We start from the raw sequence: 12,373 nt of genomic DNA, 5'->3' as shown, positions 1-12,373 counted from the left end.
TTTTAGTTGATTCAGTGTGTTTTGTATTTCTTCTTTCGTAATTTCAATTGTTCTAATGTTTATTTCCTGTATTACGTTATCTTCGTCTATATCTGGTGTTTGGAGTATATTTCCTCGCAGTGTTGTTTTCATCTTTGTGTTATTTTATGTTCTGATTTAATTATATTTCCTTGTTTATCTTTGATTTGTTTATTACTGTTTAGTGTTTTCCCTGTCAAATTTCGGATGATATTGTACTGTATCTTCAGGTCGTTTTCTTGCGCAGCTTTTTCTGACATTTTTACCATATCATATACATAGTATCTTTTGTGTTTCCTGGCTTGCTTTTTAACCGCTATATTTTTTCTTTGTATTTCCTTTCTACTGCTTTTTCCTTCTTCGGTTGCTTCTTTTTGTAACATTTTTTTTAAGTTTCTTTCTTTCTTCTCTTAGTTGCAATAGTCCAGAAAAATAAGGTTTTTGTCGGGACACTTGACCAGCCAGGTTGCAAATGGGTTTTTTGGAGTTATACCTATTACATTATAAATACAACAATGCCCGTCACAGTTCGGACGAGAATTTTAGTAATTAACAAATAAGGGTCAAATATGACAGTTTTTCGTTTAAATCGCTACAGGTAAAAATAAGGTAATTAAATATCTTATTTAGATTATTCACCTTTTAGTAGATAAGCAAAGGTTTAAAATTTTTTAAATTTTGATCCGATTATTTGTTACTTCGGAAATTGCAAAATAAAACTAAATTTCGAAAATAAAAAAATTGTTATAACTTATAAAAAAATTGTTATAAAAATGAAATTAAGACTTTGATATTGCATGAAATGTTGAGTCAAACAGTCCATAATGCACAATAAATTTCAAGACGATTTGTCAATTAGTTTAAATTTTATTCGATTTGTTTATCACAAAGAGCTTTTTTTGCAATGTTATTGTTCAGAAAATTATAATAATACAGCAATTCTGTGGAAACCACAGGAAAGAAGAATACTTATATTTTTAACTTATTTAAAAAATCAATAAGAAGTCATTTTTAGCATTCTGAAAACATTTTACGAAAGTAGAATCATTTTTGGCTTCTAAACAATTTTAATAACCATATTAACATACTGACTAAATCTGCGTTGGGATTTGAAAAGCTGATATTTTTACACGAATTTTCAAAAAAAAACTTTTTGCCTAGGTTAATTACGAGCAAAGTTAGCCACTTTTATTACTTATTTAATTCACAGTTACTTCTATGTACATAAAATTCTCCTGTAACAGTGTTAGTTATCATATTCCTCCGAAACGGCTTGACCGATTTTTATGAAATTTTACACGTAGGTATATTCTGTAGGACTGAAAATAGGTGGTAATCTATTATTTACACCCATACGTTATAAGGGGGGTTGCCCCCTGCCACTTTTTTTATTGTTTTGGAGAAAATTGTCTACCTTCATTTTATATTATGTACCATTAAAAATATATACAACTCTTAATTTTCACCTTTCTACCACCAACCCCTATTTTTTAATAGTTATCTATTTATTTACATCTATAAAATTCTCCTGTCGTAATGTTAGTTGCCATAATCCTCCGATACCGCTTGAACGATTTTTATGAAATTATATATGTATACATATACTTGTATATGTATACATAACATTTTGTATTGTTAGGTGGGTATATGTGTACATAACATACTCTACAAAACTACAGGTATATATAAATTAAAAAAATAATGATCAAAGTCCATCAACAAACTCCGGAGATATTAAGCGCAACATATCTTTGAAAAGTTAATTTCATTTTTTGAGTGCACGGATTTTAATAATTCCGCTCCACAGACCACGAGTCGATTTCATTAGGACGTCATTTTTAAAGATATATTAACAACTCTGTTCAAGTTTACTCAAACTTTTACACATAAACTATATACATACCTTGAACTTTAAAATAGCGCTAGTTAGGTTTCTTAATTGTTATAAAGAAACTAGCTGTGAATTAAATTAAAAAAAGTGCCTAACTTTGACCGTAATTAATCAAGGTAAAAGTTTTTTTTAACATTTATGTAAAAGTACACATCGAAAACAATGTGATAACTACAGGGGTAATTTGTGTTACTAAAAGATAAATTTTTCATATCTACAGTATTTTTTGATAAAATGCATATTTTTCGAGGTATTCTCAAAAAACCCTCTAAAAAAGTCGATTTTTTCGTCGAAAAACTGTTACTTTCAAGCGCGAATAACTCGAAAAATATTAGTTTTACGAAGAAAATGTAAAAAACATTTCTTTCTTAGAATTACTTTTTACATCGATTTACATGGTTAAAATGCAATAAAAATTTCCCGTCCCCGAGATGGGGTGGCAACCACCCCAAGCTTTTAGCGTACAGCGGCATGATATAGAAAATGATCCTTGGCCTATTCCCTACGCCCTACCTTCTGTGAAAATTTCAAGTAAATCCATGCTGGACGAAAAAATTGCGAGTCAAAATGCTTCATTTCCTCGACTATAGAAGGAGGAGAAACAATCAGTAAATGTAACGAATATAAATACCTGGGTATGAATATGAAAATCACGAATGATGGAACACTAGACGGAGCCGTTAAAGAACGAAACACTCAGGGCAGGAAAGCAATTAGGCTCCTAAACTCAGTACTCTGGGACAAGCAGGTAAACAACCAAAACAAGAAAAAGATCTATAACGCCGTAGTGAAAAGCATTATAACATACAGCTGCGAAGTATGGCATATGAAGGAAAAATCAAAACGAATGTTAGAGGTCACCGAAATGGATTTCTGGAGAAGGGCTGCAGGAAGATCAAGAAGAGAACATGTCACCAATGAACGGATACGAGAAATAATGAAGGTCACACATACAATAAATGACGAAACCAACGAAATACAACTACGATGGTTTGGTCACGTATAAAGAATGCATGAAGACAGAATCCCAAAACAAGGGCAAAAATGGAAACTGCAAGATAGAAGAAGATGAGGTAGACCGAGGAAAAGTTGGCAGGCAGGAATAAACAAAGCCATGGATGAAAGAGGTCTGCAAGTAGATCAATGTACGGACAGAGAGGAATGGCGAACGGGTATCGGAAGACGAAGAACGTTATAAACCGATAATATAATAATAATGTAAAAGTACCAGCTTTTTAAATCCTAAAGTCTAGGGATGGCGCTTGTTGAACAAAAAACCGGTTTTTGGTTATACCGGTTTTTTTAACTTACGGTTTAACCTGGCGGTTATAACCGGTCAAAAAATCGGTTGTTCCAAAAACAGTTTTTCGGTTTTTTTTAATCAAAAGCAAATACTCAATAAGTTATAATGTTACATTTATATTGCAATTTAGTTTGCTCAATTTTCCTCCCGAAAAATTCCCCAACCAATTCAACCTATAAAAATTTTCCCAGGCGCTTTCAAGTTACCCTAAAAAGGAGCCAGAGTACCCCAATCTCTGATTCGTCGCTCGTTGTAGACGGCGTCGGCGTATATTGCGTTGTCAATAATTGGGATATTCCCAAAAGTGATGATCCTATCGATCTATCAAAATGTCCCTTGGATCTATCAAATTTTAAAAAATGTCCAAATGACTTATAGGTATTTTACAAAATAAATTCGATAAACCAATTCAGTATTTACTTCTCTATTGCCATCAAAAAATTTCAGTAGGTAATATTTTTTAATACGTTTGTATAATACCTACCATTTATTTCGTAAGAATTATTTATTGTTTAAAAATTACATAATGGAGATTCCTAATCGTATTTCGGTATTCACATTATACCTACAAGAGTCTCAAGTCTCAAGTACTCAAGTATAAACAATTTTTTAGCTGATGATGGTTGGAATATCGATTTCAAGCAGATCACATACTTTTATGTAAATATTATCATCACATGCACCATTTCACCAGAAACATTTATTAATCTAAATAACTATTCTCAAAATTGTTTCATAAAAGCTGATGTGACACTTTCGTCCAGTTCTCTATTAGTAAATAAAAGTTGAATTATGGTTGTTTGGGTTAATTACTTCGCATTTATTATTTATAATATTATATGATTAAGATCGAAAATATATAGAAATTTCTTCATTTTTCTCTAAATTAATTTTTTTCCACAGGCAACTTATTCGGTTTTTCAATGGTTATTACTTTAAAAAGAAAAAAACCGGTTATAACCGGGACAAAAAAACAACCGGTAAAACCGGTTGTTTCGAATTAAAAAAACTGGGTTTAGGTTATAACCGGTAGGTTTTTTCCATCCCTTAATCGATTAATTTAGTTTGCAGTCAATACTAACAAAGTTATTCAAATTGTTTATAAGCCAAAAATGACTACTTTACTAAAATATTTTCGGAATGATAAAAATGAGTTTTTATTATTTATTTTAAAACTTTGAAAACATAAGTATTCTTCTTTCATGTAGTTTCCACAAAATTGCTGTATCATTATTATTTTATGAAGAAAAGCATGCTTTATCATTGCAAAGAAAAGGATTTTTTATTAAACAAATTGAATAAAATGTAAACTAATTGACGAATCACCTTGAAATTTTTTGTTATATCTGGACTGAACATGGACTGTTTGACCCAATTTTTCATGTAATATCAGTCTTAAGTTTATTTTTGCAAAAGTTTATTTTTGCAACTTCCGAAGCAACAAATAATCGTACCAAAATTCAAAAACTGCCATTTTAAACCTTTGTTCATCTACTAAAAATGAATACTCTATCTGATATAAGATATTTAATTACTTATTTTTACCTGTAGCGACTTAAACGAAAAGACTGTAATTTTCAGGGCCGTGCCGTTCTATGATGCGGTGAGGCAGCCGCATCAGGCGGCATCACAAGGGGGCGGCATAATCAGTAAAATCTAATATCTTCTTCTTCTTCAAGTGCCGTCTCCTAATCGGAGGTTGGATATCATCATCACTATCTTTAATCTATCCACCTCTGCTCTAAAGAGTTCTATAGAACTGCATCTAAACCAGTCCCTTAAATTCTTTAACCGTGACATTCTACTTCTTCCAATGGACACGCGCCAACTCGTAACTCTTAATGACAAACTTTTTCAAATCAAAATGTACACCGGCCAATTCGTAACTTTTTTACTACCTGACCCTCCCAACTTGCAACTTATACAGGTGAATTCGAAACCATTGTTTAATTCTAATTCTATTTACACATAAACATTACATCTACTGGTAATGCAGCAGAGTTATGCTCCACGTAACGTAGAGCCACACCCAGAGCTTTAGTGGCATCTGCGTGTGACACTCAATATGACAGGGAAACTTCTTCCTCGCTTTCTTCATCTTCATTAGTCATTAGGGTTGCCTTGAAGTTGAACCAAGTGTACAATGTATTCATCCGTAAATTCTTCGCTCCCTTTGTCGTCAGCTTCAATCCATTCTGTAATTACACTTTCTTCTTAGTTTTCTGATCCATCTTGTATAGGGGAACCATAGGCGTAACCAGGGGGGGTTTTGGGGGTTGTAACCCCCCCCCATTGGGATGTACTTTGAGCTCTATACGCTTAACACCATAGCCCTCAGAGACCTTCCAGTAGTTGTAACCCCCCCCTTTAGGTAGTTGTAACCCCCCCCTTAGGATCATCCTGGTTACGCCTATGAGGGGAACGGGGGAAAATGGAGCTTATTCAATTTAGAAATCAAGCCATGGACTTAACGACTAAGCACAAATGATGACACTGGCTCTGCATCAGTGACATCAATCTGAGATGGGTGGAAGGGGAGAGAGAGACAGGCACAGCGACTCAAAATCAACGACAAAGTAAACTTTCAATTATTAGTTAGGCTAACTTTCGGATAATCCGACCTTTTCGGAATCCGAACAGGCTGTCCCCCCAATTAGTTAGGATTTGCGGGGTTTTACTGTATATAGGTACCTACTATAATATCTGCGTTCCAATCGGCTGGTAGTCTGTTTTGTTCATATTTTTTGTTGTATTAGCTGGTTTATTTCCTTATGTAATTCTCTTCCTCTGTATTTTTTTCCACTGTTATTTCATTTTCTTCTGCTGCTTTTCCGTTTTCTATGTTTTTAATATTTGTTTTTGTACGTTTTCTTCTGTGAAAATTTCTACTTCGTTGTTATCTTGTTCTTCTTCATCTGTTTCCTTCATACCGAATAGCATTTTTTCGTAATATTCTTCTCATATTCTGCTGATCTGTTTGTCTTCAAACAGGGTTTCTCTTTTTTTTTGTTTTTTAGTACTCTTGTTTTAATGCTGGACGTATTTTTTTATCTGACTTTTTTGTAAAATTGTTATATTTGATGGTTTTCTGTCTTTTTTAATGTCCTCCAGCGAAACCCGTCATTTTTCTTCTTTTTATTTGTTGAGTTTGCTGTGTTTCTCGCTATTTTTTATTCTTCCCTGTTTTGTTTTGACGGATTGGTTGTTTATCCACGTCATTCTAGCGTAGTGTTTTAGTTTTCTGCGTTTCGCAGTCTTGATCGTACGTAAATTACACATTTAAAATTGAAAAGGATTTATAGGTTCCAAATTAGCTAAAAGACGGTGTTTCAATCCCTGTTTGTGTATTATCGCTCCAAACCCTTCTTGGCAGTAGCGCACCCAGGGGGGGGGTTTGGGAGTTAAACCCCCTTTCCCCCAGGGCATATGAAAAATATATAAATAATAGCAGGAAAATGTAACTTGTCTTTCACAAAATATAGAAAAAAATTTCGACGCCCAAGCCAACCCCCTTCCCCCCAGAGAAAAATTATAGGTGCGCTACTGCTGCTTGGATGTGTCCCGTTTTTTTCAAATTTATGATATGGTCACCCTACAGTAGAAACGCTTCTTAATTCACGAGAATATTCTACACACTTGTTCTTAATCCAGGATACAGTTTTTTGTGTCAAATTAGAATTTCATAATGGTAGATAAGTTTATTTTAATTTTCTAATCTATTTCAACAGTAGGGCCCCCGCATACTGCAGACTTTTTACCTGCCGATAATTTAGTCGGGTTGGGCAAAATTAAAGATTTTTCTTTTTAAAATATGTAAGAATGTAGTTCGTTTGGTATGGCATGAGTGCTTTAATTTTTTTTAAGTATGTATTCTATTTGTTTTTAATTTTGTAGACTAGCAGACTTAACTACTTTATGTAATGTGAAATTTAAGACTTACTACTATATTTTAAATATTTTTCAAAATATTATTTTCTATATCCTTACATAAAAAAATACATTGAGTGTATGAAATAAGTAAGCAATGTTTTAAACATTTTTATTATTTTCCAGACACCTTTGCACCTATTAGTTGAACAAATTATATTATTAAAAATTTTGTACTTACTTTACTTAAGCCGTCCTCTTGTACCCTACGCTGTCGAGGTAAAAGTTTTGTAATAAAAAATTAAGAATTCAATTTTAACACTTCTATAATATGTTACAATTGAGCAATTAGACCAGCAGATTCGGCAACTGGTTATGATAAATTCATCAATTTTAATGAACATACTTTTTAATTTTTTATTTTTGCAGTGAAAAAAAATACATTGTTAATTATACAAAAAAAATATCATTAATATATCACAACAATATTTTTTTCAACATACTACAATAATCAATTATAAAAATATCCGAAGTCTAAATTCCAACATTTGAGGTGACAACAGCGCAGTGGAAGCCATGAGGACATAAACTCAAATATACGGAGACCACTACAACCGCAAACTGAATAAATATATATTTGGATGCCATCAAAACCGTTAAAGTGATTTTAGATATACAGCAAGCGAACATGGCGCGCCTGACGGCAATTGCTCCAAGTAATGTGTATATTATTATACAGATAACGTGACTGAGGACGTCCGGCCAATATTTTGTGTAAGCATTGTAGGAAGTGGTACCTTTCATTTGCGATACATTTTAGGGAAAGTCCTCGTGGCAACCGTATATCGGAGTTCACGAAGACCTGGAAGCCACGAGAGACTACGGTTTAACATGGGGGGACGTCATAAGATGCTAAAAATAAATATATATATATATACATTAGCACTTCGAGCCAAGCAGGCTCATGGCTTGGTTTACAATCTTCCTCCATTCTTGCTTGTTCTTCGCTTTTTCTTTCCAATTGGTTGCATTGAGATACTTCAGGTCATCATTAACTTCATGGTTAACCTAACCTTAAATATTAACTTTAGCAAAGAAATGAAAGAAACTAAAATTATGTAGAATTCAATTGTCTCTATTTTTGTATAGAAACATTTTTGTCGTAAAACTGGCAATAAACGAGATAATTCAATAATTATGCTCTAATTATATATAACTGTCACTATTTTGCGCTATAACTCGGAAAATATCGATGGCACGAAACAATTTTTAAAATAGAAATGATAGACAATTAAATTTTCAACAATTTTGGTTGTTATACTTTTTGTCGAAAAGTTGAAAATGGCGGAGATATTAAGCAAAAACGGTTCTCGTTTAAAATCAAGATGGCGGCTAACGCAATGGCGGAATTCAGTCGAGATTTTAAATTTAATTTACTATTGACCCCTTCTGAAGATTAAAAAAATAAAATTTGGGGCAGCTCCTAATGCAAGGTTAGACCTGTTATTCGTCTAACCCGACTGGACTATTACTTTTACCATGATTTTAAGAAAAAACGTAATAGGTCTGGATCCCGCGTATGAAAAAAAAGTTGATTAATAGCAAGCTGAAAATTTGTTAATAGGTTAAGGGTGTCTAGTCGGATAAACTTTGATATATGGGAACACTGAAACAGGGGCAGTTTTAATTGTGGAACAGGTTGAAAATTTGGAACGGTCAGACCACGAAAACGGCACATTTATTTTGTCCGACAGAATAGACTTAAACTCTCCGAACAGAGATTAAACTCTCATGCAAAAATCAGACTGCTATTCATCACCTGTCATAATTCCTGTCATTTGAAATATTCTACATGTTCCATTCATTAAAACGCCCATTTGCTGATAAATAGCAGTCTGATTTTTGCATGATAGTTTAATCTCTGTTCGGAGAGTTTAAGTCTATTCTGTCGGACAAAATAAATATGCCGTTTTCGTGGTCTGACCGTTCCAAATTTTTAACCTGTTCCACAATTAAAACTGCCCCTGTTCCAGTGTTCCCATATATCAAAGTTTATCCGACTAGACACCCTTAAGCTACTAACAAATTTTCAGCTTGCTATTAATCAACTTTTTTTTCATACGCGGGATCCAGACCTATAATTTCCTAATGATTCTACAATAGTTATTTATGTACCAAGTCAGTAAAGTGACTTTTTGTCGAACGAGTCTAATATTACGAGCAGAGAAAGCGAAGCGAGCGAGGCGAGTAACAGACAAGTTTGATAAAGAGTCTTTACTGACGTGGTGCATACAAAATTGTATCGCCAATCATTAAGAGATTAACACTTACCTACAATTAAAAAATAATAATTTTAGAAGAAATAAACATTTTGTATGACAGTAATGCAGATGATGGCCGGTTTCGATGTTTAATCGATAGTAGTTATCAATATTATACCTAATTACTAAATTTGTAAAGTTTCGATTTATTTTGTATGAATATAATTATTGCAAAATACTACAGAATCTTACTTTTTGGCATAAATTTAATTAATAATAACGTAAATTTTGTAAAATATCTTTAATAATTAAAGTACATAAATTTTAGGTTCGCCCAAATAGATAAACGATTACTGCCATCGACCACTTACAATCAGTCTCGGTTAATTTGATTAATAATCGCGGCAGGTAAATTAAAATCCTTCTTTTAGTACAATGTAGTGTTACTTTCCTGCCGCGAATGAGGGCAAATGAGTACAATAATGAATGACTTTAGTGGCGGTTGGAGATAAATTCTATTTTTTTATTTTATTCTTTATATAGTATTATTCTAACTTTTTACCATTTTTTTTGTAATTTCAGGTCATCTAAGAATTCTTGGAGGAGCAGAAGCCTCCATAGAGGATCATCCATGGATAGTTTCAATTTTGTATCCTAGAATAGGTTTTAAATGTGCTGGGTCTCTTATAAGTGAAGATACGGTATTAACAGCTGGACATTGTCTTAGAAATCCGGAGTAAGTTTAACAATGTTTTAGTTGTAAAATAAGTTTTTTTAACAATATAAGAATAAATAATATTATATTCCATGTTGGTATATATTTTATATAAGTGAATTTTTTGCGAAGGATGATAATAATCCTGGTCGCTTAAACCTTTTCTCTCTTTGGGCCATTTTATATAATTTCTACAGCGCGTTTTGGTCTTCGTCTTTTTTTTTTTTTTTTTCTAGGAAGCGGAGTAAACTTCTATATTTTTCCTGGCCAACTACTATCCGGCATTGTTTCAGGTAGCCATACCATTTTAGTTGCTTATTTGAACGGCTTCGTTAGTAGTTACACGTATTTCCATTTTTTTTATGTTTTCATTTCTCTTTCTTTGTCTAGTCTGGTGTTTCCAGAACAGTACCAGCGTAGAAAACCGATTCCCTAGTAGTCCATTTTCGTTGCATTTATTCTGAATGGGTTGCGTTTGTTGATTTCTAAAATCTCTGCATCACAGCTACCCTTCCACAATAGTTTTATACATACGGATTTTATTTTGTTTTTTTACTTATCTAATCTGATTACTTGATTTTAATAGCTATTTGTATAACAAGGGAGGAAAGTGCTACTTTTCCTCCCGAGAATGAAGTTTACTGCCCGACGCGTAGCGGAGGGCAGTAATCATTCAAGGGAGGAAAACGCACTTTACTCCTATGTTATACATATGGTTTTTTCACCTTCCTCAAATAACAAGTCATTTTTTCATTTTTACTTAATTTATTTGTGTAACTAACCAACAAAATTTATTAGAACTAAAACTAACAAGTAGGTACAATATAACTGTCAACTGTCAAAATATAAGTCAAATTATTAATGTAAACATTGTTAAATCAAAATAACAATTTTCCTCTCTAGGGAGGAAAAGTACAACTTTGCTCCCTACAATCAAGTCCGGAAAAGTACACTTTCGGTAGAGGTAGGTGGAAAAAATATTTTCCGCCTCTTAGGGTGACAAAACTGGATATATTTCCTGCTTCAATTTGCAGTCCTCCTTTACAATATATTTTGATGCTACATAGAGGAACTCCTGAAAATCCAGCACCAAGATTTGAAATTATTTACTATTCCTTTTATTAGTTATTTTTTATCTTTTATCTATTAGTTACTTGTCATACCGGCCACACACTCTTGCACTTGTTAAAGTCAATAATAGTATTATCAGAAGCTGGTCCTGGTTGAGCAAATGTTAACACTGTGTACATACAGGATAGCGAGAAAGTATGGAAACACGGTAATTTCTCTGAAATGATTTTTATAGATTTTGGTGGGTAAGGGTTTTCTAATACGTCCGATAATTTAGCGGTAATTACGTGGTTGTCAAATATTCCGTTTTTCTGGAAATCTAATGAACTTTCTTATTTCAATTGAAACACCCTATATATTTTTTTGGGTTTTGACGTCCTTAAGAAATACTGCTGATTACTTTTCGTATTATATTCCCCACACCTAAATGCCATAATCTCGGAGTTATTGCTACATTTATTTAAAAAAACAAATTAAGCAAATTATAAAAATCAAATATTTTCGGCCCGGATAGACATCATTTTAGGTTATTTGAATTATTGGAAACAAAGAAAGTCTTTTGCGATTTTTGTCTAAAGTTATTCGTTTCCTAGTTAGAAACAATCTAAAACTGAAAAAATCGAAAAATGACGATATTCTAGGTCTAAAAACACAAGTAAAACATATTATTTTTGAAACAACGAAGGACCTAAATTCGAGTTTAAACCTTATTTTATCAGATACCGATAATTAATTGAGACTTATTGCATTTTAAAATACTCTTTTCTAGTTATTAATGCAGCCCTATCACCCGTCCTCTCATATGCGCTTCATTAACAATTAAAAAAACCAATGTTTTAGAATAAAACGTGCCAAAACTTCTTATATGTAGCTGACAAAAAAAGGTTTTGGCTTGAATAATTAAGGTACTTAGTAATTTCAAAAATTATTTTTTACGTGTGGTTTTGAATCCTGAAAATCGTAATTTTTTTTTCAGTTTTACATTGTTTATAACTCGGAAACGATTAACTTTAAAGAAAAATTACAAAAGATCTTTTTTGTTTCTAATGACCCAAATAACCTAAAATAATGTCTATCTGGGCCGAAAAATTTGAGTTTTGTAATTTGTTTAAAATTTTTTTTTTAATAAATGTAGCGATAACTCAGAAATTATGGCATTTAGGTATAGGAAATATAACATGAAAAATGATCAGTATTTCTTAAGGACGTCAAAAGGAAAAAATATACAGTGTGTTCGATTTGAAATA

General features: G+C 32.5%; 2 protein-coding genes across 4 annotated transcripts in view; one reads left to right on the top strand and one right to left on the bottom strand.

The window, feature by feature from the left end:
- The window catches only part of LOC114330024 (guanylate cyclase 32E), a 965,459-nt gene that overhangs the window by 787,966 nt on the left and 165,120 nt on the right, over positions 1–12,373 (bottom strand). The gene's annotated exons all lie outside the window — the stretch shown is intronic.
- LOC114330026 (trypsin-3) overlaps positions 1–12,373 on the top strand; it is a 95,284-nt gene that overhangs the window by 29,398 nt on the left and 53,513 nt on the right. For all 3 annotated transcript variants that reach the window (XM_028279322.2, XM_028279323.2, XM_028279321.2), the window contains exon 2: positions 9,923–10,076. In XM_028279322.2, coding sequence (XP_028135123.1) covers positions 9,923–10,076 — 154 coding nt within the window. The remainder of the gene's footprint in view (positions 1–9,922; positions 10,077–12,373) is intronic.

Source organism: Diabrotica virgifera, chromosome 1 (assembly GCF_917563875.1).
Source record: "Diabrotica virgifera virgifera chromosome 1, PGI_DIABVI_V3a".
Lineage (NCBI taxonomy): Eukaryota > Metazoa > Arthropoda > Insecta > Coleoptera > Chrysomelidae > Diabrotica > Diabrotica virgifera.
This window is presented reverse-complemented; position numbering and strand designations above follow the sequence as displayed.